This window comes from Thalia democratica, chromosome 3 (genome assembly GCF_965202585.1).
Source record: "Thalia democratica chromosome 3, ktThaDemo2.hap1.1, whole genome shotgun sequence".
Classification (NCBI taxonomy): Eukaryota; Metazoa; Chordata; class Thaliacea; order Salpida; family Salpidae; genus Thalia; species Thalia democratica.
The window spans coordinates 38,604,101-38,626,283 of record NC_139167.1 but is presented as its reverse complement, the minus strand read 5'-3'; the positions used below and the strand labels follow the sequence as shown (position 1 = coordinate 38,626,283).

The 22,183-nt window shown below is 26.0% G+C and overlaps 1 protein-coding gene across 1 annotated transcript; it reads right to left on the bottom strand.

Moving 5' to 3' along the window:
• Positions 1 to 1,699: 1,699 nt before the first annotated feature.
• LOC145831582 (calcium release-activated calcium channel protein 1-like) lies at positions 1,700 to 19,939 on the bottom strand. The gene is made up of 9 exons (XM_082938883.1): positions 19,851 to 19,939; positions 13,759 to 13,916; positions 10,576 to 10,749; positions 9,758 to 9,821; positions 7,185 to 7,274; positions 6,601 to 6,654; positions 5,730 to 5,838; positions 3,325 to 3,383; positions 1,700 to 2,238 (listed from the first exon to the last, which is right to left on the bottom strand). Exons 1-9 carry the CDS (start codon positions 19,879 to 19,881, stop codon positions 2,108 to 2,110), a joined length of 870 nt encoding a protein of 289 aa, XP_082795009.1. The 5' UTR covers positions 19,882 to 19,939; the 3' UTR covers positions 1,700 to 2,107.
• Between the last annotated feature and the right edge of the window lie 2,244 nt (positions 19,940 to 22,183).

Sequence of the window (22,183 nt, the reverse complement as noted above, 5' to 3'; positions counted from 1 at the left end):
TTTCCTCTATGATTTTAAGGTTTGATAATTTCGGATTCTATGTTGGGCATGCATGAATAACTTATTTTGATTGTGTTTCTGTTGACAATTTTATTGAGAGGTCCGTTTTTAGGGAAATTCTTGTCTACTAATTTTAGAGTTTTTTTTTCTATTTTGGTCTTTAATATTGAGCTAAAAGGGGGGTTTGTAGTATAACACTTGTTTTTTCTTCTTTTTCTACCGGCCGTGCCATCATTTTGATACGAGTATTCTAAAAATTTATTGAAGCCATTGCTTTTAAACGCAAAACATACTTACAATTATGGTCCCAAAGTTAGTGCAGTATTTATTATTACTGGTATGTGATTTTTAAAAGTAAGTTGTAAGTGTTTAAAATATACTTTTTTAAATTGTTAAAGACTAGGCAAAGAATAATAGTAAATAAATCAAGAAAAAAAAAATTAATATAAGGAATTCTTAACGAAAATTAAAGGTATTTTCTATGAAAAACATACAGAAAACTTTACTTAGTAGGCTTTATTTTTTCAAGTGTTAATTTTTGTTAATAAACTAAGTTATAAAAAATTTGATGTTTAGAAAAAGTATATTTCTTTTAAAAATGGCCTACTACTTAACAAATAATAATATTTTCATATGCGCTTTATTACATTAATGATACATATTGAAAATTTAAATAACAAATAAGTTCAAAATTAACAAATAGTATTGCATAGTTAATAGTATAGTAACTTAAGAGTCGTTTTTTTTTCTCTAAAACGGCAACTCTGTTAATAATTTTGGAGCAAAAAGGAAAATTTTTATGGTCTCCTACTTAATAAAAGTATTTTAACGCTTCTGATCGATATCAATCACCAAGAACATTTTATTTTGATTATAAACTTGACCTCCTATATGTAGAACTACATTTTTAAAACTAAGTTTTTATGGCGATCTTAGTGATAAGTAACACGCACTTCTAACCGCTTGATTTAAAGAGGTTTAACACGGGTTAACTTTTGATAATTATTCGTGAACTTATTTTTAAATAAAAAATACTTATTTTTTGTAAAAGATCATTCATTTTGAAAACAACGATATAAAAAAGTTACGAGAACAAAAAAAAAAAGATTTTTTAACTTAATCTTATCCTTGAAAAATAATGAAAACAAATATTTCCAAATCTAAACTACCTCAAGTTAAGTTTGAACTGGTAAAAAACAGAACAACTATTTAAACTAGATAGAAACTTTTTTTACTATTACTATAATAACTTATATATTAATAAAATACTTTGGAAAACAGTTCAAAAAGAAAGCTGTGACGGCTGTCTTGAGTTTTCACTATTTTATAAGAATTCAAAAACTGATTTACACAAAATTATTATTAATAAAAGCTTTTTCTGCGAAACAAGTTGCAAAAAATCAATACAATGCCCTCTTAAATAACTAAAAAAAGGCAACGGAAAACGATTAAGTAATATACTTTAAGACACATTGTAAAAGCAATACAAAATAAATGAAAAGTAGATTTGAAGATACATAAAAAAGAGTAAAAACATTTTTTGTTATTAAAAAAAAAACTTAAGTGCAAAAAAAAACTAATGATTCGTAACCTTACATATTTTATTATAGGAATCCAATCAAAAACTTCAAAGAAATAACAACAAATACTACAAAAAAAAACTTTTTTAAATTTCAACTACCCTAGATGATTGATGACATTTTGCCTAAAAAAATTCAATTAAAGATGTCAAAGTAAAAAAATTGTAAATTTTTGTATTGGTTGAAATTGAAAAAAATCTGCGTTCAGTCCATAAAAAATATAGATTTTAAACATAACTGATTTCAAAAATTTAAATAGTAAAAAGCATAAAGTCACAACAAAAAAAAAATCACTATTTGAAACGACTAAAACTTGTAAGTTTTAATTCTAAAAGACTGTAAAAATTAAAGTCTGTTCGACAAGGTCATTAAACAAAATCTGTGAAACGAAAAACTTTAAAATTATAGAAAATAAAACAAAAAGTTGTTACGCATTTTGCTCTTCACACTTAAAAACGTCTTTTGCACGATATTTTTCAAAACTCAACACGACGATATATTGCACACGATAACAAGGTTGAAGAGTGTCACACGTTGGGGAAGTTGTTGCTCATGGCGCTGGAGTGCCTGGAATGCCTCGAGTGGCTCCTGGTCAGCCCGTTCGAGTTCACCTCCAGCATGTTTCCCTGCTCGCCGTGGTGGATTTCAAGCGGGAGCGCTGTTTGAAAAAAAAAATTGTGTTGTAATGTTTGTTTGTAGAAAGCAGGTTTCGCCCAATGTACAATTTGTTGTTTCGTGCGAAAAATCAATATGTTGCACCGCTAGTCTAAGTTGCCGAAATAAAATTTGATGTAGTAATGATATAGTGGATGGCAAGCTTTTGTCTAAACTAAAAAAATAAAGTTTAATACTTTATTTCCAAGAAAAGGAAAACATCATTACAAAATAAACAAAATTAAATTTTCATATGCTTTTCTTTGATTCTTGTTAATCAATTGAACGCGTACCAAGTAAAAATATATTTTAAATAAAAAAAAGTCTAAAATAATAGAAAACTAAACATAATGTGTGAAAAAAAATGTAAAAAAAAACAAAAAATTAAGCAACACAACAGTTGACAAAATTAGTTTGAACCGGGTTTATTTAAATTGTAACTTATTTACAATTTTTGTTTTGATATCTATAACACTTAATTCCTAATTTTTTCTCATATGGTTAGCTGTTTAATCTTAATTTTAAGGGGCATTAATTTAGTTTATTATGATGTGTTTGTATTAGCGGGAAAGCTTCAGTAAAACTTAAATGTCCTTTTAAAAGTCAAAAAGATGCTTTCAAGGCAAAATTACAATTTGTATTATAATTATACAACAATTATCAAAAAACTTTAAAGAAGTATTTGAAATAAAAAATCAGGCAAAACAGAATATATAGAAACATAGCTGCAGAAACCTAGTTTACATTTTAAATGTGAAAAGTAAAGTAGCAAACGTTTGTTATCGACCGTTTTGATCTTTCTTTTTGTTTGCAAAATTTTTAAGTTTAAAAAAGGTTTCAGTTGAAAGGTTACAAATACAGGTTAAATAAACAAATAAAAAACAAATAACTTTAATACTACTTAAATAAATAACAACTAAAAATAAATATACTCTTAAAATTAGTTAGATTTGAATTAAACCACATACTAGTTGTTTTTTTATCTCTACAAAACACACAAACTTTTCAAGCTTTAACATTAACAACATCACTAAAAGACGCTTTTTAAGTTTCTAAATTTCTAAAGACCATATCTATCATTTCATCTCACCTTCCAGCAGTGCTTTTTGTCTTTCGAGGTCTTGCATTCTGCCACTCATGACGTTAAACCTATAGATTATACTATGATTTGAAACATTTATTTTTATCAAGCTAGATTGTTTCAGCGTGTCTTAAAAAATAACAAAATTAATCTAGGCTACTATGCCCACGCAAAATGCACAAGCATAATGTAAATATTTTGTTAAAAACGTTATATAGTAAGTAAACACATAGTAATTTTGTTAAACAGTAAAATGCTTGCAATGAAGTACGCACCTCAGCAAAAAGTGCAGTTAGTTAATAATTTTATTTTCTACTCAGTTTTAACTAGTGATGTACCGGACTCACTATCCGGGTCCGGCCGAATATTGCCATTTTTGTCTGATATCCGGATCCGGCCGGACTCTAATTTGAAAAAAAAGTCCGGATCCGGTTCCGGCCGGATTCTAATTTGAAAAAAAAGTCCGGGTCCGGTTCCGGCCGGATTCTAACTTGAAAAAAAAGTCCGGATCCGGGTCCGGCCGGATTCTAACAGAGATCCGGCCGGACCCGGATCTAGTTAGTAAAAAAGAGCATACTGAAAAGTATTTTTTTATAAAAAAAAACCCTGTGTAAATTAATAAGAGTCATTTTCGTCAGTTAAAATTAAACACCTACCGTGATTGGCTCATTTTGTACACGTGACTAATTTACATTTGTTTACATTTAAACTATGAAATAAACATTTCATGAAATGCAACTCTTTACATATGTTGTAAAATTGAAAACTTTACAATGAATTCTTGCATTATTTATTGTTTAAAGTTGAGCTCAGAGAATATTTAGAGTTAATACGGTTGAATGTACGAGCCAATGAGAATCATATGACGAAATGTTTCAAACTACATACTGATGCAACAAAACATCAGAACATGACAGGCAGTTTATATGTAAGCAGTTAGTTAGTTTGGTGTGTAGCTTGAAGGAACAAAACATCTTGAACGTTTTTGTGAATGCTTATTGTAAGTAGTGTTTTGTTTTAAAAGTGAATATTTCAACAGGTGTTTAATTGTTTAAATATTTAAGCCAGGTTTATAGTGTAATAGTTTATTAAAAATTTTACAGTTTCTTGTTTACTAAAAGTTTTGTTTAATTTTTAGTTTTTTGTTTCAAGTCTTTTGATATAGATTCAAATAGCTTCCAGTTTTTAAAGTGTTACCAAAGTAATTAATAATTTTGTATATGCTAGTATTTCTTGTTGTGTTTAATATAAAAGATTCTTCACTCAAAACTGTCGTGTCTGATTATAGAAAGTAGTCTCAGTTAGAATTTAGTATTTGTTAGATATCAATAAATAAGGTAGGATTTACTTATGATGGGTAGTACTAATAAGTTAAGTGTACCACAATCAGTCCACAACTTTACTACCAAACTGTCAACCTTTGCTAGCTGTTCTACTGATTATTAGATTAAAGTAATTTTTTCAGTTTTTAAAAACCTCATTCTGACTCAGGCTTGTTTATACTCACTCTAGCTAGTTTTATTAACTTAAACAGTGGCAACCCTGCTAGTTTGAAAATTTTTGGGAGTTTTAGAAAATCTTGGACTGCCTCAGGCTAATTTAGTTTTTTATAAAAACTCAGGCTAGTTTTCTTTTAGATTTTGAATGAGTTTGAACTGATCCAGTTTCCAATATTTTGTAATTTTCTGGTGTACTTTGTTTAAGAACTTGATTTCAGATTTTAATTGTAAATAACACCTAAATTTGTAAACCTTGTGGCTAGCTGTTCTACTTATTATTAGATTAAAGTTCTTTTTTTTCAATTTTTAAAAACCTCATTCTGACTCAGGCTAGTTTATTCTAGTGATGCACCGGACTCACTATCCGGGTTCGGCCGGATATTGCCATTTTTGTCTGATATACGGATCCGGCCGGATTCTAATTTAAAAAAAAAGTCCGGGTCCGGCCGGATTCTAATTTGAAAAAAAAGTCCGGATCCGGTTCCGGCCGGACCCGAAATTGTGGGTCCGGTACATCACTAGTTTTAACCGATATCTATCACGGCCATAATCAACAAAGTTGAGATGTTCGCGCCATCAACAATAAATAATGTACTTCACACGACCAACAACAACAGCATCAGGGACTACCTACGACCGGTCTCGTCCCTTTAGGACTCATCAGGCAGGCATAGTCGCGAGAAATTGCTGTTGAGATCTTACCAAGCGGGCTTAAGTACAAAGTTCAGAAGCGACCGTTTGTGAGTAAAGTTGAAATTTGTTTTTCATTATTATTTTATTTTTACGTTATTTAAACTTTACAATTACTTTATACCTGCAGGAAAAAACTCACAAAAATATAAGCGCAAAGTAAAAAAATCTTAGCAGTAAAATGATAACTTTAAGCACAAAACTTCATGTTAACAACTGGCAAACCTGTGCTTGTTCAACGTAACGTAGAAGTGAATTGCAAAATAGGCAAAAATGATAACAACGGGAATCAGTATTATAGTTGCGCTCCAAGCTGGCAAATTCCTATGTATACCTGCCAAAATAAAAGTTGGTAAAGTAAACAGTTACGAGTGTTTTTAAGTTCAAAAATAAACACAAACTTATGCTTATGTTACTATGTTTTTGTAACTATATTTTATCTCAAAAAAACAATGGTTTTCTTTATACTTTCAATAAGACCTCGTTAAAATATATTCAAAAATGCTCATCTTATTTTTATTGATACTTATAAGTTACAATTTAATCATAAAATGCAGTATAATAAAAGCTATACATCGTTTTACTAAAAAATTATAAACTAGTCTGAAAAATGTTTCTATAATTAAATTTATTGTACGTTTGTTAAGGTTTTATATGTAGCTTTACGACACTTAACAGAAATATTTTCTGCATGTAGTTATAAATTAGAATCAAACATAAATTTTTTTTTGTTAAAGTACACACAGTATATTTTACTATAAAAAGATGCATCAATTTTAGATAGAAAGCTTTAATACTTTTCAAGTATATGTCAGGATGTTTTGTTGTTGCTAATGTAATGACTTAACTCATCGATAGTTAATTAAAAAATTAATATTGAATAATGATTGTTGTATATTATTTGTGTGTAGAAATTTTATGACAAAAAATAGAATATCTGTAACAATTGTACTTTAATGTTAAACAAACAACTTTAACTTATAAAATCAAATATTTACTTTTTAAATGCTTATAACTTATTTTTAAGTTTCTTAAAATAACCTTGATACAAGTATAATTTCATAGCTACTTGAGTTAAATAAGTAAAAAAACTAACCAGAAACTTGTATGGTGGGCGTGGTAATAGGCGGGTTAGTAGTTGTTTCTGCAACTGATTGAAATATATACTATTAAGAAAAACTATAAAAAATATATAGTATAAAATAAACTATACTTTTATTTAAACTTGGAAACGTTTAGCTTTAAAAACTTAGTTGTCACCTGCTAGCTACGTTAATGAAATTTAAAATTTATGTGCCATAATTAGAGATTTATAAGAAAAATTTAATTTATAAATATCAGCAATTTTTTTAGTTTGTTGTAGCAGGTAGTGCTGTTTTCTGCATAAAAGTTTCAGACAACAAAATAAAACTACAAGAATACTAAATATCTTATTTGAGTAACTGAAATTAGATAAAATTAAAAATAATCGACTAAAAACTTGAAGCCAATTTGCAATTTGTAACCTTAATGTTTACTGCTTGAAAGACTGTGGTTAAATATAGAAGGTTTTTTGTAGAAGACATTAAAACTTAAAAAATAATAATAATATACTTTTAAAACTGACTAAAAATCCTAAAACAAATAAAAGTACGTTACTTTTTTAATTAAGTCAAACAAACTTTTGAATTAAAAACTAACCGTTTTGGCTATCAACAGTTATTGTGAATGGCATAAACTTAAGCCATATAAGTAATGCAATTTCGACAAGAAATAAAACTAAGCCAACACCTGTTTAAAAAAAATGTTTAAACATTAAACAATAAAACCTGTTTAATTAAGTTGTAGATCAGCTTGTGTACAAAAATAAACTTATAAATTATTTTTATGTCAGTTCGAAGTTCGCTTATAAGCTGGTAGTAAAACAAAAGCACTACAAAATGTTTTGTAGAAGTTACTTTTTCGGTTACTTAATTATATCTTACACGCTTCATTTTTTAAACAGGCTAATTTATTAACTTTCAAAATAGAGTTGATAAAAGAAAACTTTAAGACTAAGTCTTTGAACACAATGATTCTAAATACAAATTATTTTTTAACTAATGGTTCCGGCTTAAATGACTCATCTTCTGTACAACACAAGTAAATGAGTATTAAAACAATTTTTCTGTGTAATAATTTTAAACTGATATTTTTAGAAAAGTTTCCAAAAGTAGATAATTTTAGTATGTATGTTTGGAATGATATAGCAAAAAAACTAACAACGATAAATTTGTATGTTTTCTACAAAAAATTAATGTTCAAAAACCTTAAATAATACTCTAAAATCTAAATGATAGTTAAGTACGAAAACATTTTGTCATAGACTAAAATACAATTTTATATAAATATTCTTATAGTTTTGTTTAAATTCTTTTTCAAAAACTATTTACACAAAACATGAAACTAACTGGAAACTATTAATACTCAATGAAAGCTGTATGTAATTAATAAAATCGTAATTCAAAACCTTTTTTATTTAGTTAAAATGTTGGAATGTTTTGCAAAAGTTCTATAAAAGTTCAACTTATACTTTCAACATAGAATAAAAAAAATTGTGATCAGAATATAGCTACGAAAATTTTTTTAGTTCTACTTATAATGTCTTTAAACATACATGATTACACATAAAAAAAATTCTTCCTATAAAAGAGAAACTTCAATACACTTTATTCTAGTCAATATTTATTTTAATTTGGTAAACAAAATATCACTGTTTTTATGGTAACTTAAAATAGTACAAACTTGAAAAATGTAGTTATAAATTACAAAAATTGTACTTTTATGTTTTAGTAAAAAATATTATTATTTTAATAGTTTTTACCTTGTTTGAAATATATTACTTTATACTTAGCAACATGTAAATCATTTTCATTAATAAAAATATTTAGTGTTAATCAATAAGGACTTAACTAGCATGCGTGTGTATTACAGATAGGATATATTTTGTTTGAATGAGAATTCTAACTATAAGAAGTTAATATTGGAAAACATTAAATGAACTTTATAATTAATAACATTTTTATGTACACTGTAAAACACTAGCACAGTCAACAAACTTTAAATAAATGAAAACAACTACTATGTATGGTTATCAGAACAACTTAATAATTTGTCTTGTAATTTTTTATAAATAACCAATTTTTTAGTAGAAACAACGTTTACTAGTCTTAAACTGTTTGTAAAAGGATGCTGTTGAGTTGTTTTTAGTTCATTTTTACAATTTGGTTTTAAAATTTGTTTAAAAATTTTCACCCAGTACTTTTGAAACTTTTTAATTTATTGCAGATCTTAACATTTCTTAAGTAAGTTTTACAAAACAAAAAACTTTATTTAAGGACAATATATATACACATTTACAAGAAACTTTTAGATTTTTTTAATGTTTTTATTAATAAAACTTCATAAAATGAAGAAAAAATCGTTATAATAAATGTGCAGAACCAAGTTATGATAGTCATGATTGGTATATTGGGTTGATGTTTGTTAAACAAGAAAAATGAGTCTTGAATTTTTTATTGCTGTTTTGTATTTTGAAATTCTAGTGTGTTCTAACTGACTTGGATAAAAGTGCTAATACTTTGATGTAGAAGTGTGTGATTCACTAAGCTGCTGAATTTTGCAACAAAATCACTGAAATAATTGACTTGAGCGTAGAATTATGTTTTTCCTGAAACTTGCAGATAATGTTTTCTATTGGTGAGAAGCTAGAAGTTAAAGCTAAAATGGAAAACTAAGTAACTCTTTTTACTACTGTTGGGTCTAACAGATCGTTGAAAGTGTTAATGATGAAATTGCTTTTAAGGAGGAGTAAAGACAAAGTTTACAAAATCCTTCAACATCAAAGCATTAATAAGTTAATAAGCATAAGTTTGTGTGTTAAAAATTTTGCTTTTTATGTTTATTCATAAATTTGAAACTAAATTATGTTTAAAACGAAATAAACTTTTTGTGTTTATTTTATTTTTCATTTCTTCGTTATGTGTCTTTCAGTTTAAGTGGCTCAGGTTTTGATGCCTGGGTCCATCGTATTGACAATAAACTTGCAAAAATAAATATGCTTACAAGTTAAAAAAGAAGAAACTACTCTATTTCAATATATTATTTATTACATTACCACAAAATAAAATGATGAAAATTTTATCTATTAAAACATTCTTAATACAAGTATATGTTTTAATTTTTAATAAACCTTTTTATGATCAAACAAAAGTAAAAAAAATATATAAATCAACCTGTAGACAAAATCCAAGCAACTTCAACATACATTCTCATTCGTTTGTGTGGTGAGCTTTTGATCTGTTTGTTTGCAGCGATTTGATACAAACAAATATAGTTAAGATATTGACTTTTTGTTCAAAGTTTTAAATTCAAAACTAGCTAAGATTGAAAACTAATCTTGTTGTAATTTTAGTCCTTAAGCAGATATTTTGTAGTGTTCTGTTATTTTTGAAACATAACTGTAAAATAGTACATCTAATAATACAAAACTTTGTATTTTAATAATGCATCTAAAAAACAAACTACAGTGCATTTATTTAATAAATGTAAACGGAATAAAAAAATTAAAACTTAATAAGTATAACTGTATTTAATGTCTTCTCAACATACTGAACTTATATTTAAAATAAAAATCAAGTAGAGTCGAGAATCGAGAAATGTATTAGAAAAAAATAGTTAAAATTTTGCATCAGTAAAATCAAAAAAAATTGATCATATTTAGTTTGTATGGGTGTTAAACTTATTTATTTCTAGACCCGAATAGAGTACAACTAAAATAAGCGTTTGAATAATAACTTTTATACGACTAAGATTTGTAAGTAAAGTACTTTTATTCTTATATAAATTCTATTTCTCAAAATCTTAGACCTAAACAAAAAAATATTCGAATACATGAAAAGAAACGTCTATAATTAAATAGTATGAAGTTAGGTTTTAGTAAAAAACATAATCTATTTCTGTGGAAAATACAATTGAAAAGGTTTTTCTTTATTATATACCCTTAACTCATTAAAACTGTACAAAAACTTAAGGCACGTTAAACTAAACTAACAGCATTGTTATGGTGAAACGACGAAATTGCCTCAATGTTTGGGAGCATGCATGTTGATATCATGAGCGCGAACAGGTGAACTGTCACCAGTAGAGTTGTCACCACTGAAAATGCAACCAGCAGCACTTGCGGCTGGTTGTCAGTTTTGCTCAATTGAACTTCCACCATGGCAACCTACGAAAAATATGAACTAAAAATCTTGTTAACTTTTATAATGAATTCATGTTTTGCACTAATGATATTGAAAATCAACAGTTTAACGTGTGAATATGTTTAAAACTGGAATGTATTTGAAAGGAGTATTGTTGTATTTTAACATGCGGCTGTAAATAGTTTAGATAAATAAGTTTTTGTTAGTTGTTTTAAAAATAAAAACGTTATACAAATCAAGTTACTTAAGCAAAGTTCAGTCAAAAATTACTGGTAAATACTAAAACTTTTAAGTACTTTACTAAATATCATTGGTCACCTGTTAAATCATTTAATCAAAGAAATATACAAGTTGTTCCAATAAAAAGACTTAATTATATCAATTTCTAAAAATATTTAAACTTGTTCATTAAAAACTTAAACTCATTATGATACCTTAAGAAACGTAATTTAACATTATCACTATGCAAGTGTTCATCTTTACACAGATTCTTAAACTATACTATGTATTTATAAAGTAATTATAATGTGAATGTAGCACGTATCTGACCTTTAAACTGTATGTTGCTGCAAGTAAAAAGACTTTTATGTGCCTCAAGCAAGATGGTAATTTAATTAATAACCATATAATACTACTTTACATAATAAAATTTTATATTAATAATCTTTTATTTTAAAATTCTAAAACGTTTAAAAATTTATTCCATTTATGAGCAAGTAAAATACATCTAACAAACTATACGAATTATATAAAAACATAATAGGTATGTGTAGCAAATAAGTATACTAATGCAAAACTACATATATTAGATAATTTAGACTTTTAAAAAAACCATTTGATTGGTAAAAATTGTGTTCATTCAAATTAGGGTTTCCGAAATTTTTTATCAAAAGGCCCCCTTTAAAGAAATTAAAAGAGCTATGACCCCCTCCAATAAGATTTCTCAAAAAACTACCATTAAAACCGCCTAAAACGTTTTTTTGCTTTTATCATTAACTCCAGAATATCTAGTGTAAGTTTCAAATTATGGCCTTGTATCTCCACCTTTTACAGCTTGTGGCCCCCTAAATTTCCTAATTTTTTTCCAAAATGTTTAGTATATGTTTAAAAACTACTATTAAAACCGCCTATAACTTTTTTTTTACTCTTCATCATTAACTCCAGGATATCTAGTGTAAGTTTCAAATTATGACCTCATGGCCTCCCTGTGGCCCCTTTATTGCTTATGGACCCCTAAATTTGGCCCAATTTGGGAAACCTTGAATTTAAATTCTAAAAGTTAATGGTAATTTATAATAACAATAATTATATAATTAGTATAAAGGATTTTTTTTATTATAATAGTATCTTATTAACTGAAATCTGCTTTTATGCCAACAATTTATTGTGTTTTTTTTTTCTTATCTTGTTTTTATTTATTTATAAAAGTATAATTTTTATGTAACTTGTTTAGCTACCCAGTATAATATTTAATTTAAGAAAATATAAACTATTATTCTCATATCTAATAAAGTAATATTATCTAGCAGTGGACCTGCTACTTGAAATTAAAAATAAAAACTTTTGAATTTTTGTTTTAGTTGGTGGAAAGACACCCAAAGTTCTAATTCTTTTAGAGCTTCAAATCAAACTTTAAAAAAATCCGTTTACAACAACAGATATGCCAGTTGGCGCAAATAAATTTGAAGGGAAGATCAAATTTTGATATGTTTAAAAACGTGATATCAACTGTCAAAGAAAAAAAAACACTAAAAAAACTATTTTCACATAATATTATCTATTATTTTTTCATAGTTAAAAATTTATTTTTTACTTTTGTTTAAGTAATAGATTAACGAAAAAAAAAACATGTATTTTTTCGACAGATATTTTTGCAGTTTTGGTGTCACTAACTTTGAAAATTTTTAAAGATTAAGGTACTGTGCGCATAAGCAGAAAAAAATATATGCATCTAATTCTAAACATTTAGTTTTTATAGATATAAACAAAATTCAAATAAAAACAATTTGCTGCGAATGGATAGCTTAATAATTCGGAAATTGTGACGTCTAATAAAATTTAAAGACCTATAGAATTAATCTCTTAAAACTTCAATAGAATGTGTTGTTTTTTATTAACAACAACTTTCATTTAAGATCTACTAAACACTTACAAGCAGCTATAACAGAAAAATAATTAAAATAAGAGTTTAACTTGCCTATACACATAAACCTATTTTTTTACAAAAAAAAGAAAGAATTTTACAAAATTCTACTACTTGAAATCTTATAATTTTATTCTACTAAGAATGTTTTAATTAGTTTAAACCAGTATTTATTTCGGCTATCATCAACAAAGTTAAGATGTTTCGTTTCATCAATAGTAAACAATGAACTTCAACACACGACCAACAACATTTTAAATCGACCTTTTTTTTAATTTTAAAATTTTTACGATTGATATAATCTTGCACCAAAACAAAAAATAATTTTTTTAAACGTTAACAAATACTGTTATACAAAATTTATTTACTATTTCCTGTAAACCATGTTATGAATCCACAGTGTAGTTCAGAATATACAGGATAATTTAGAAGTTTGTATTAATAATTTAAACGATTCATAAAAAAAAGTATAATGATTTTTAGCTGAAAAAACTATTGAAAAGTATGAATATACTTTTATTACTAAAAATTACATTTGCAGAATGTTTTATAAATAGTAACATAGTAACAGTTTAAAAACTCATCAACTAAAAAAAAACTTTTGAACTGTTTACGAGTTTTTTACAACAAAGCTTATATATACCTTATAAACTATAACTAGTATGAGTTAAGTTTAAAAGTAAATAAAAACTAATAACATTGTTTAGTAAGCAAACTGACTTACTTATATAACTAAAAAATTACATAATTACTGTTTGTTAATGATAATAAAAATTACATTTAAATTTGGATGAAATTCATTCTGGTCCAGGTGAACATTAGTTATTTTTGTCGTAAATAAATTGGAACGTATGAGAGCAAAGTTTCAAGTGTAAATTAGTAAAATTACCATGGCAAAACCGGCGATGAGGGCGGAAGTTCTGCTGACTGCTTTCAGCTTGGCTCTGCTCAAGTACAATTGCCGCCACTCGCCTTGCTCTTCAGGATCCATCATTCTGTTCTTCCAGTTGGTGCTCCAGCGAGATCTATCACGTGGTATTATATGTTCTGCAACGTTGCACGTGTAAAATGTTGCTTTGGAAGTTGTTTTTAAAAAATTCTGTTTTGAAAGATGCTAGCAAACAAAAACTTACAAAATTGTTTAACAAAAAACACAAAACTAAAGTTGGTAGAGTGACAGATAAATCAGGTAAAATCATAAAAACAAGAAAACTTTATCTATTTTTATTTCAGTTATTCATTAATTTATAATAATTTAAACAAAAGTATGAAAAAATGAAGTATGAACAATTTTATACTTAATAAAAACTTTAAACTACAGTTTACATTCAGCTTAGAATTTAAATTAATAAAATCAGCAATACTTAAGTAGTAGAAACAGTTTTTTTTACTTTAGCTTACAAATAACAACTCTTAATTAAAATTTTAATTTAAAATTTTAGTAGACCAAACTGTTTTATAAAAATTAAGTTTTTACATATTTTTTAATTAACTCTCTAAACTACTTATCAAAGCACAACTTTAAATATTTAGCATTTGTACTGCATCAATAAATCATAGTTAATCTACTTTAAAAAAACATAACAGTTTTCGAAAGTAAAAAACAGTATTTACTTTACAATGGGAAAATCAAAATTAATTTAAATCTTGACTTTATAAACCTACTTCATATCTTAAAAATTTTGCATAAATTCTAAGAAAAAAGTTTATGTAAAATATTAATTGTATTTACTGTGAGCAAAATTGTTTACAATAAAACATTTAAGTACTCAGATAAACTTATAGAAATCATCAACAAACTAAGTGATGTATCTTTTTTTAATTAAATATTAAAAAAGTATTTGTGTATATGATTTAAAAAAATTTCATTTTAATCTGTAAATAAAACATAGCTTCTCTTGCCTAAGATTTATTAAAAGTTATCCTTAAACTAATTTAGTTATATCTTTTTTAGGCTTTATACTTAAACTGATGTATCTCTGAAATAAAAAGTTTAAAACTACAGCTAAAGTCAACTAAGAAAGCACATGGCTAAGTTAAATAGTAAAACTTATTAGTAAAATTCTGATTAAACATAAAAATATAATAAAATACATACTGCAGTAATAATTCAGTAACCTAAAGTTTTTAATAGAAAAATGTTCAAGATTACAAATTAGATAAGATTTTAAAGATTAGATTTAAGCATTTTAAATGAGTGAGACAGAGAACGTCAGTAAAAATATACCTTTTTAAAACATTTGTTTTTTTTAGAGAGCACATTATTGACTGACAATATTTTGCTGCTAACAAAGTTTTAACTGAACAGCTGTACAGAGTTAAAGTTTCTGTAGAACTGCTCATATCTTATAAGCAGCAAAATGTTGTAATTCTTTAAATTACTTGCTTACAAAAATAGTTGTTATAATTTTCCAACGTGCTATGCTTATTTGAATCTCTAGGATTTAAAGCCTTATTAGGATTGCCACTCGTTTTTTCTAAATTTTTTCCAGGTTTTCCAAATTTCTTCCAGGTTTTTAAAAGTAAACATTTTTGGGTCCATTTTTAGTTTTAAGTTAATTTCTATAAAAGAAACTGTGTTAAATAGTACGAAAACATTTAAAAGATGCTGTAAAGTTACTTTAAAATGTTTTTTAATAAAAAAATTTTTTATACATAAAACAAGTCTTTTTCAACAACACATATATATTTCAACAATTTTCTTCAGTGTGATTACAATTGTAACAAGGTAAAACAAATTTTAAACTTATATAGCCTTTTTAATTATATGAGAAATAATCAATCAATTAGCAAAAAAAAACCCTAAACTATAACACAACAACAAAAAAAAAATTAAAAACAACAAGGAAAACGTAATTAACTGTAACAATTTAAAACAAAACAAAATTAGTCTAATTTAAACAAGGATAATGAGTAATCAAATTCTCTTTGTTTGCATAATTCTGGCTTGTTTAAGTGAATATAAATAGCTTCTATTTTAATTAAATCAAAAATGTTCGTGCAACTTCTTAAAACTTTGAACTTTGTCTCACTGTAATTATTACCACATTTAGGATTTTTTACTAAGTGCTCTGAAATTGATGATCTTTTTGTTGCGTTTAAGGTTGCATTACTCATTTTCTTCGGTTGATTTTTGATATGGTCTTTCACGCACTTAGGTACGTGCTCTTTTATTCTTGTTTCTAAATGCCTAGAAGTTTGTCCTATATAGCTGTTTGCGCAACAGCATTTATACGTGTATACCACGCAACTTTTGTGTTTGTAGGATATTAGATCTTTACCTCTAGGATTTAGGATAGCAGCAGAAGTAAAAATTACTCTTGGTTTAGATGCATGGTAAACTTTTTCTGTCATATTCTTGATATCTCTTTCAACTTGTTTTGATTTTTCACCCACATAGGGCAAAATTAATAGAACAGGACATTTCTCTGGTCCATAAGGTTTTGTGTACTTTAGTCTTTTCAATTCAGTTTTGAATACCTTATCAATCAACGGATTAGGATATCCGTTCTTTATTAGTAATTCTTTTATAACCTTAAGTTCATTCTGAAATACTTCTGGCGAACATATTTTATTTGCTCTATGAAATAGGGTTTTAATCAAACCAATTTTTCTTCTTTTACTGCAATATGATTGAAAATTAAGGTATTGACCAGTAAATGGTTTTCTGAAAATAGACGTTATGAATTTATTATCCTTTCTTTTGATTAAAACATCTAAAAATGATATTTGATCATTTTCTTCATTTTCTTTTGTAAATTTAATAGCACTATGCAAAGAGTTTAACCTCTCAAACAATAAATTACTAACTTTTACACTATCACTGATAACAAAACAATCATCCACGTATCTCATGTACTTACAATTTGAATCGAATTCTGGTAGAACTTTGTATTCAAGATAGCCCATAAATATGTTTGCCAATGTAGGTCCTAATGGGGAACCCATGGCAATACCATCAATTTGACGGTATAATATATTATTAAAACTGAATTCAACTTCTTCTGTTGCGAGTCTCATTAGTCGAACAAAATTACTTCTTTTCAGAGTCGGATTTTCAAGGTTATATAACATTTCTGCACAAATATCTATCACTTCATTTAAAGGTACACTTGTAAAAAGACTTTTTACATCAAAAGAGCAAAGAAACGTGTCTTTAGCTCCCTGGAGTTTTAAGTCATCTACAAACTGGAAAGAGTCTTTTACAATATATCTAGAAAAATACTTCAACACTGGATCCAAAAGACTATTTAAGTATCTTGCCAATTCATGTTGTGGAGATCTTATCATAGAAAGTATAGGCCTCAGAGGTATATCCACTTTGTGTAGTTTTGGTAAACCATATAAACGAGGTCTTATGGAACCTTTCTAATTAAATTATAATGTTCTTGAGAAAGTTCATTTTTATCCACCAAATCTTTTAATATTTGAATAATTTTCTTTTCCAACTTAACTATAGTTAAGTTATCTCCTACAGGACCTATTTTCAAAAACTTCTTCTCATCATTAATTATGTTCAACATTTTAGAATTATAGTCATCTTTATTGAGAATTACGATTCCTGAACCTTTGTCAGGTTTGGTAATGACAATATGTTCATTACTTTTAATCTTAGTCAGGCTACTTATGATTTCTTTTGAATTAATTACAGAACTATGTTCTGGCTTAAGTTTGCAAAAGTTGTGTGCAACTGAGACTAAGTTTGCTTTCAAAGCAACTTCATCCTGTTTTGAACTTGGCTGGAGTTTTAAAAGTTGATTTAAATATTTCTCAAATCCTAAATAAGTAGCAACTTGATCAACCTTTTTTGCGGGGAGTGAAAAATTCATTCCATAGCTTAACGCAGTCAAGTCTTTTTCTTCAAATTTTTGAGAAGATAAGTTTTTGACACTTTGCTTGGTGAAGTTTCCAAATTTAAGTTCTACCAGTCTGTTTAGGTTCTTTTTGTTTTTTGCCAAATACTTCTCTTGCTGCTTTTTAGTAATATTTTCAGAATAACTAATAAATTCATTAAAATGTTCTTCTTTTAACTTTATTTTTAAACTATTTTTAATACTAACTGCAGAGTCTTTTAAGTTAATTAACCTCTCTTCAATCTTTCTGATTTCCAACTTTAGAAAAATCTTTTCAACTTTGTAGCTGTATTTCAATCTACTTTTGTAGATTCTAGATTTTTTTTTGCTAATTGATTGATTATTTCTCATATAATTAAAAAGGCTATATAAGTTTAAAATTTGTTTTACCTTGTTACAATTGTAATCACACTGAAGAAAATTGTTGAAATATATATGTGTTGTTGAAAAAGACTTGTTTTATGTATAAAAAATTAAAATTAGCAGACATATGTTTAAAATTTAAAAAAAATTTTTTGATGATGAGAAAAAAAAATTCATCTATATGATCGATTTTTTGTGTCAAATTGAAATTTGAGTACTGAGAATGTTAAAATTATTAAAAATTCCAGGTTTTTCCAGGTTTTCTGATAAAAATTCCAGGTTTTTTTCAAAATTACTCAAATTCCAGATTTTTTTTAGGTTATTTTTGCCTAAATTGTCGAATTCCAGGTTTTCAAGGTTTTTCCAGGTTTCCAGGTAAAGTGGCAACCCTGATTGCATCTCATAGTACTTTTTACATGTTAAAATAAAGAAACTACATAAATTTTTAAGAAAAAGAGCGTCATTTTTTGAAGCTTAAGAGTTGTGAATCTACACACAAGTTTAACTTGAGCGTTTTTTAAGACTCAAGACTTCAAGAAGTAATTTTATAATGTTATAAGTTTTTTGATAAGTCTCAAAAAGTTTCTTTAGTTTATTTTTATACCAACTGAGCAGAGCTTTACTTAATGCTTCTTAAAACTATTTTTTAATTAACCTTGAAAAATATTCTTAAAGAAATTATTATAAGTTTTATAAAAAAAATTTGATTGAATTCTGACACTTATCAAATATTTTTAAGGATTATTTTTAAAACATGTGAAGCTGCTATAAACAAAACAAGATTAACTTTATAAATTTTTTCAAGGAAAATCAACAATAAAAACTATTGTGATACAGTTGTAAACAACAAAACAAATTAATCAACTATTTTATTTGAAAACAATTGACTAATTTGCATGTCATAAATGCAAAATAAAACTTCATACTTTTAATTTTTATAATTAAAACTATCTTATTTTTTATAAAAGAAAGCTACTTCATTGGTATAATTTTTTAAGCTTATACTTGTAGTACTAAACTCAAGTTTATCAAAATATGCTTCTTTAAAAAAAGTTTAATGCTTTCTGCTGTATAACAATTTTTTATGTGTTTAAACCAAGCCTTTTATTTTAAATTATAACTTAGTCCATCTTAAAGTAATTTTAGAAGCTTTTAAGTAAACACCTGACGAATACTTTTTGTTGCAAAGTGTAAACTACTCAAACAACAATTATGTTTACTCTATGCAAAACTGACAAATATTTTGACAGTTAACAAATATGCCTATAAATAAATTATAATACCTAAACTTGCAGTAATTTTGTTAAAAAACGAACCATGCATTTTGAACTATTGAGTGATTACTACTTTTTCAAATCATAATCAAAAATATAAAAAATTCTTAACAATGTAAAAAAAAAACATTATTTGAGTTTAAAACATAATATTAAATACACCTAATAACAGTCTTTACAACACAAAAAACAATAAAACATTTTAAATTAAAATAACATCTATAACATATTTTTTAAGAGTAAGTAACTAACAATTCTTTTTATTTTAAATGTTTTGAAAGTAATCATAATATTAATAATTATGCATGTGAAAAATATGAAAAAAAGTATAAAAACTTAAGTTCTTTAAATTTATACTCAAGTGGCTATAAACATAATGCAACATTAAAATTTATAAATAGCACATACAAAATCAGCTTGACAAGATTTCTGAACAACTAAAAATTCAAATTACTATGTCAACATCCAAATTTTGCACCATTCTAACTTACCTTCATCCAACATAGAACTGCCTATTGACATCTTGAACACTGCAGATTTGTATTATAAAAACAATTACTAAAGAGAATTAAAACAAAATTCTGAAATTAAAAGCACTCTTCAACATATAGATTGCACAAATAATTATGGAACAATCAAAAAATAGCTCATGCAGAAAAACTAATGTTAGCAATAAAATCAAAGCTTAATTAAAAGAAATAACCGTTTTTAAAAACAGAACCTTTTGTCAGTATAAACAAAGATTTCAATTAACTATAATTAATATTCAAAGGATTAAAATTTTATTACAATGCAAGTTTATTTATTAAACTAAAAAATAAGATAGGTAGTTACAAATGTACTTTAATTTAATGATATTGTTTTTTTCATTAAATTCAATCTTAAAAAACTTGATTTGTTAGTCTGTGTTAATGTTTTTCTCTTACATAAAAATATTATTTTGTGGTTAAAAAATAATATCTATTGATTGATAACAATTAACTAAAACAACCATTTAAAGTTTGTGAAGTATTGGTTATCTAGTCCTCACAACAAACATACAAAAATTTTAAACTAAATAAAAAGATATTAAGACTTATAACTATTGCTTTAAATTATAAGTTATTAAAATGTTATGTTTTAGTTTGAATATAAGTTAACTAAAATTATGTAAAAGTCACTTAATTTTGTGTAAATTCAAGGCACAACATAATATTTTTTTAATTGCAACTAGATAATTAAATAGTCTTAATTTTTGATTCAGATAACTTAAAAGTTTAATGAATCAAGGTTTTAATTCAGTCAAAGACCTTTAACAAAGAAAACTATCTTAGTTGAACACATAATTAAGATTTACCTGACAACTTTATAGTTTTAAATAAAAAATTTATTTAATACTTAAATAAAGCTAAAACTAAATAAAAATATATGAGCTCAAATTATTAATGAAGCAAATTTTAAAAAAATAGCAAATAAATGCTAAAAATTTGTACCATTAAAAAAAAAAATAAGTCAAAATAAAAAATAATTAAGTTAGTTTATAAAAAACAAATATGCTGTAAAATAAAAGAAAATAATTTTTTAAATCCAGACAAGCAAAACTTGTAGGAAAATAAATGCCACAGCTGAAGCATAAAGGATTTTTTAAGAAAAGTTTTAGCCTGTGTAAATTTCCTGTTTTTGAACTTTAGTCGAGTTACATCAAACTAGCCTGAGACAGACAAATCTTATAAAAAAATTAAAAAAAGTAAGAACAAAAACTGTCATAATAACTGTTAATTAAAATCAGAAAAATTTTAAAAACCATAAAAGGATTTATTGTCAAGAAGTAAACTTCATTAAAAAAAAAATAATTTAAAAACAAACTAGCCAGCAATTTTGAAAAAAAATCTACACTAGTCTGAATTAAAAAAAAAACTACAAACGAGTCCAAATTTTTGTAAATTTAAAAATAGTTTGATTTTGTATAAGTATGTGACAAAGAGGTTATAAAGCATACTCTATGTAAAATTTAATTCAGGTGCACAACTATTTGAATTCAGACAACTCAGATTCCAACAGTTTAAATTTTAAGAAACTGTTTAAAGGGCCAAATTTAAAAAATGATATAGAAAAAATAAAAAATATGTTTGTAGGTTTCATTAACATGATTAATTCTATACTAGCTTTTGAGATATGGTCTCCTATACATTTTTCTTAGAATTTTATTTTTTTGAAATTTGAATTGTCTAAATATGAATTGTCTACACTGAATCTAATTGTCATGTAACCCTTAAGGGCATAGGGGGGGGGTAAACACCCTTTTTTGGTTTTTAATTTTATTTTATACAGTTTTTACTAGGCTAAAAAATGCTGTTTACAGATTTAAAAATTTCAAAATAGTTTTTGAGATATAACCGGTCAAAGTCAGAGCCAACAATAGGTTCCTTATGGGAGGTGCAAACTAAAACGACAAAAATAGACTATTTCAGTAAAAATCTATCTTCTCCTACGTTTTTTGAGATAACTACTTCAAACTTTCAGGAAATGTTTCTTGATAAATTTAGAAAATTCTGTGGGAAGGAACTTTTAAAAAAATTAAAAATAAAAATTTTGTATAAAAAAAAAAAACAAAAAAAACAGTTTTTTTTTTTGTTTTTTTGTTATAAAATTTTTATTTTTTAGTATTTTTAAATTCTGTTCCGACAGAATTTTTTAAAACTGCAAGGAACATTTTCTGAAAATTTGAGGTAGTTATCTCAAAAAACCTAGGAGGAGATAGATTTTTAGTAATTTCTAGTTATTTGCCGTTTTAGTTTGCGCCTCCCATAAGAATCCTATTGTTGCCTCTGACTTTGACCGGCTA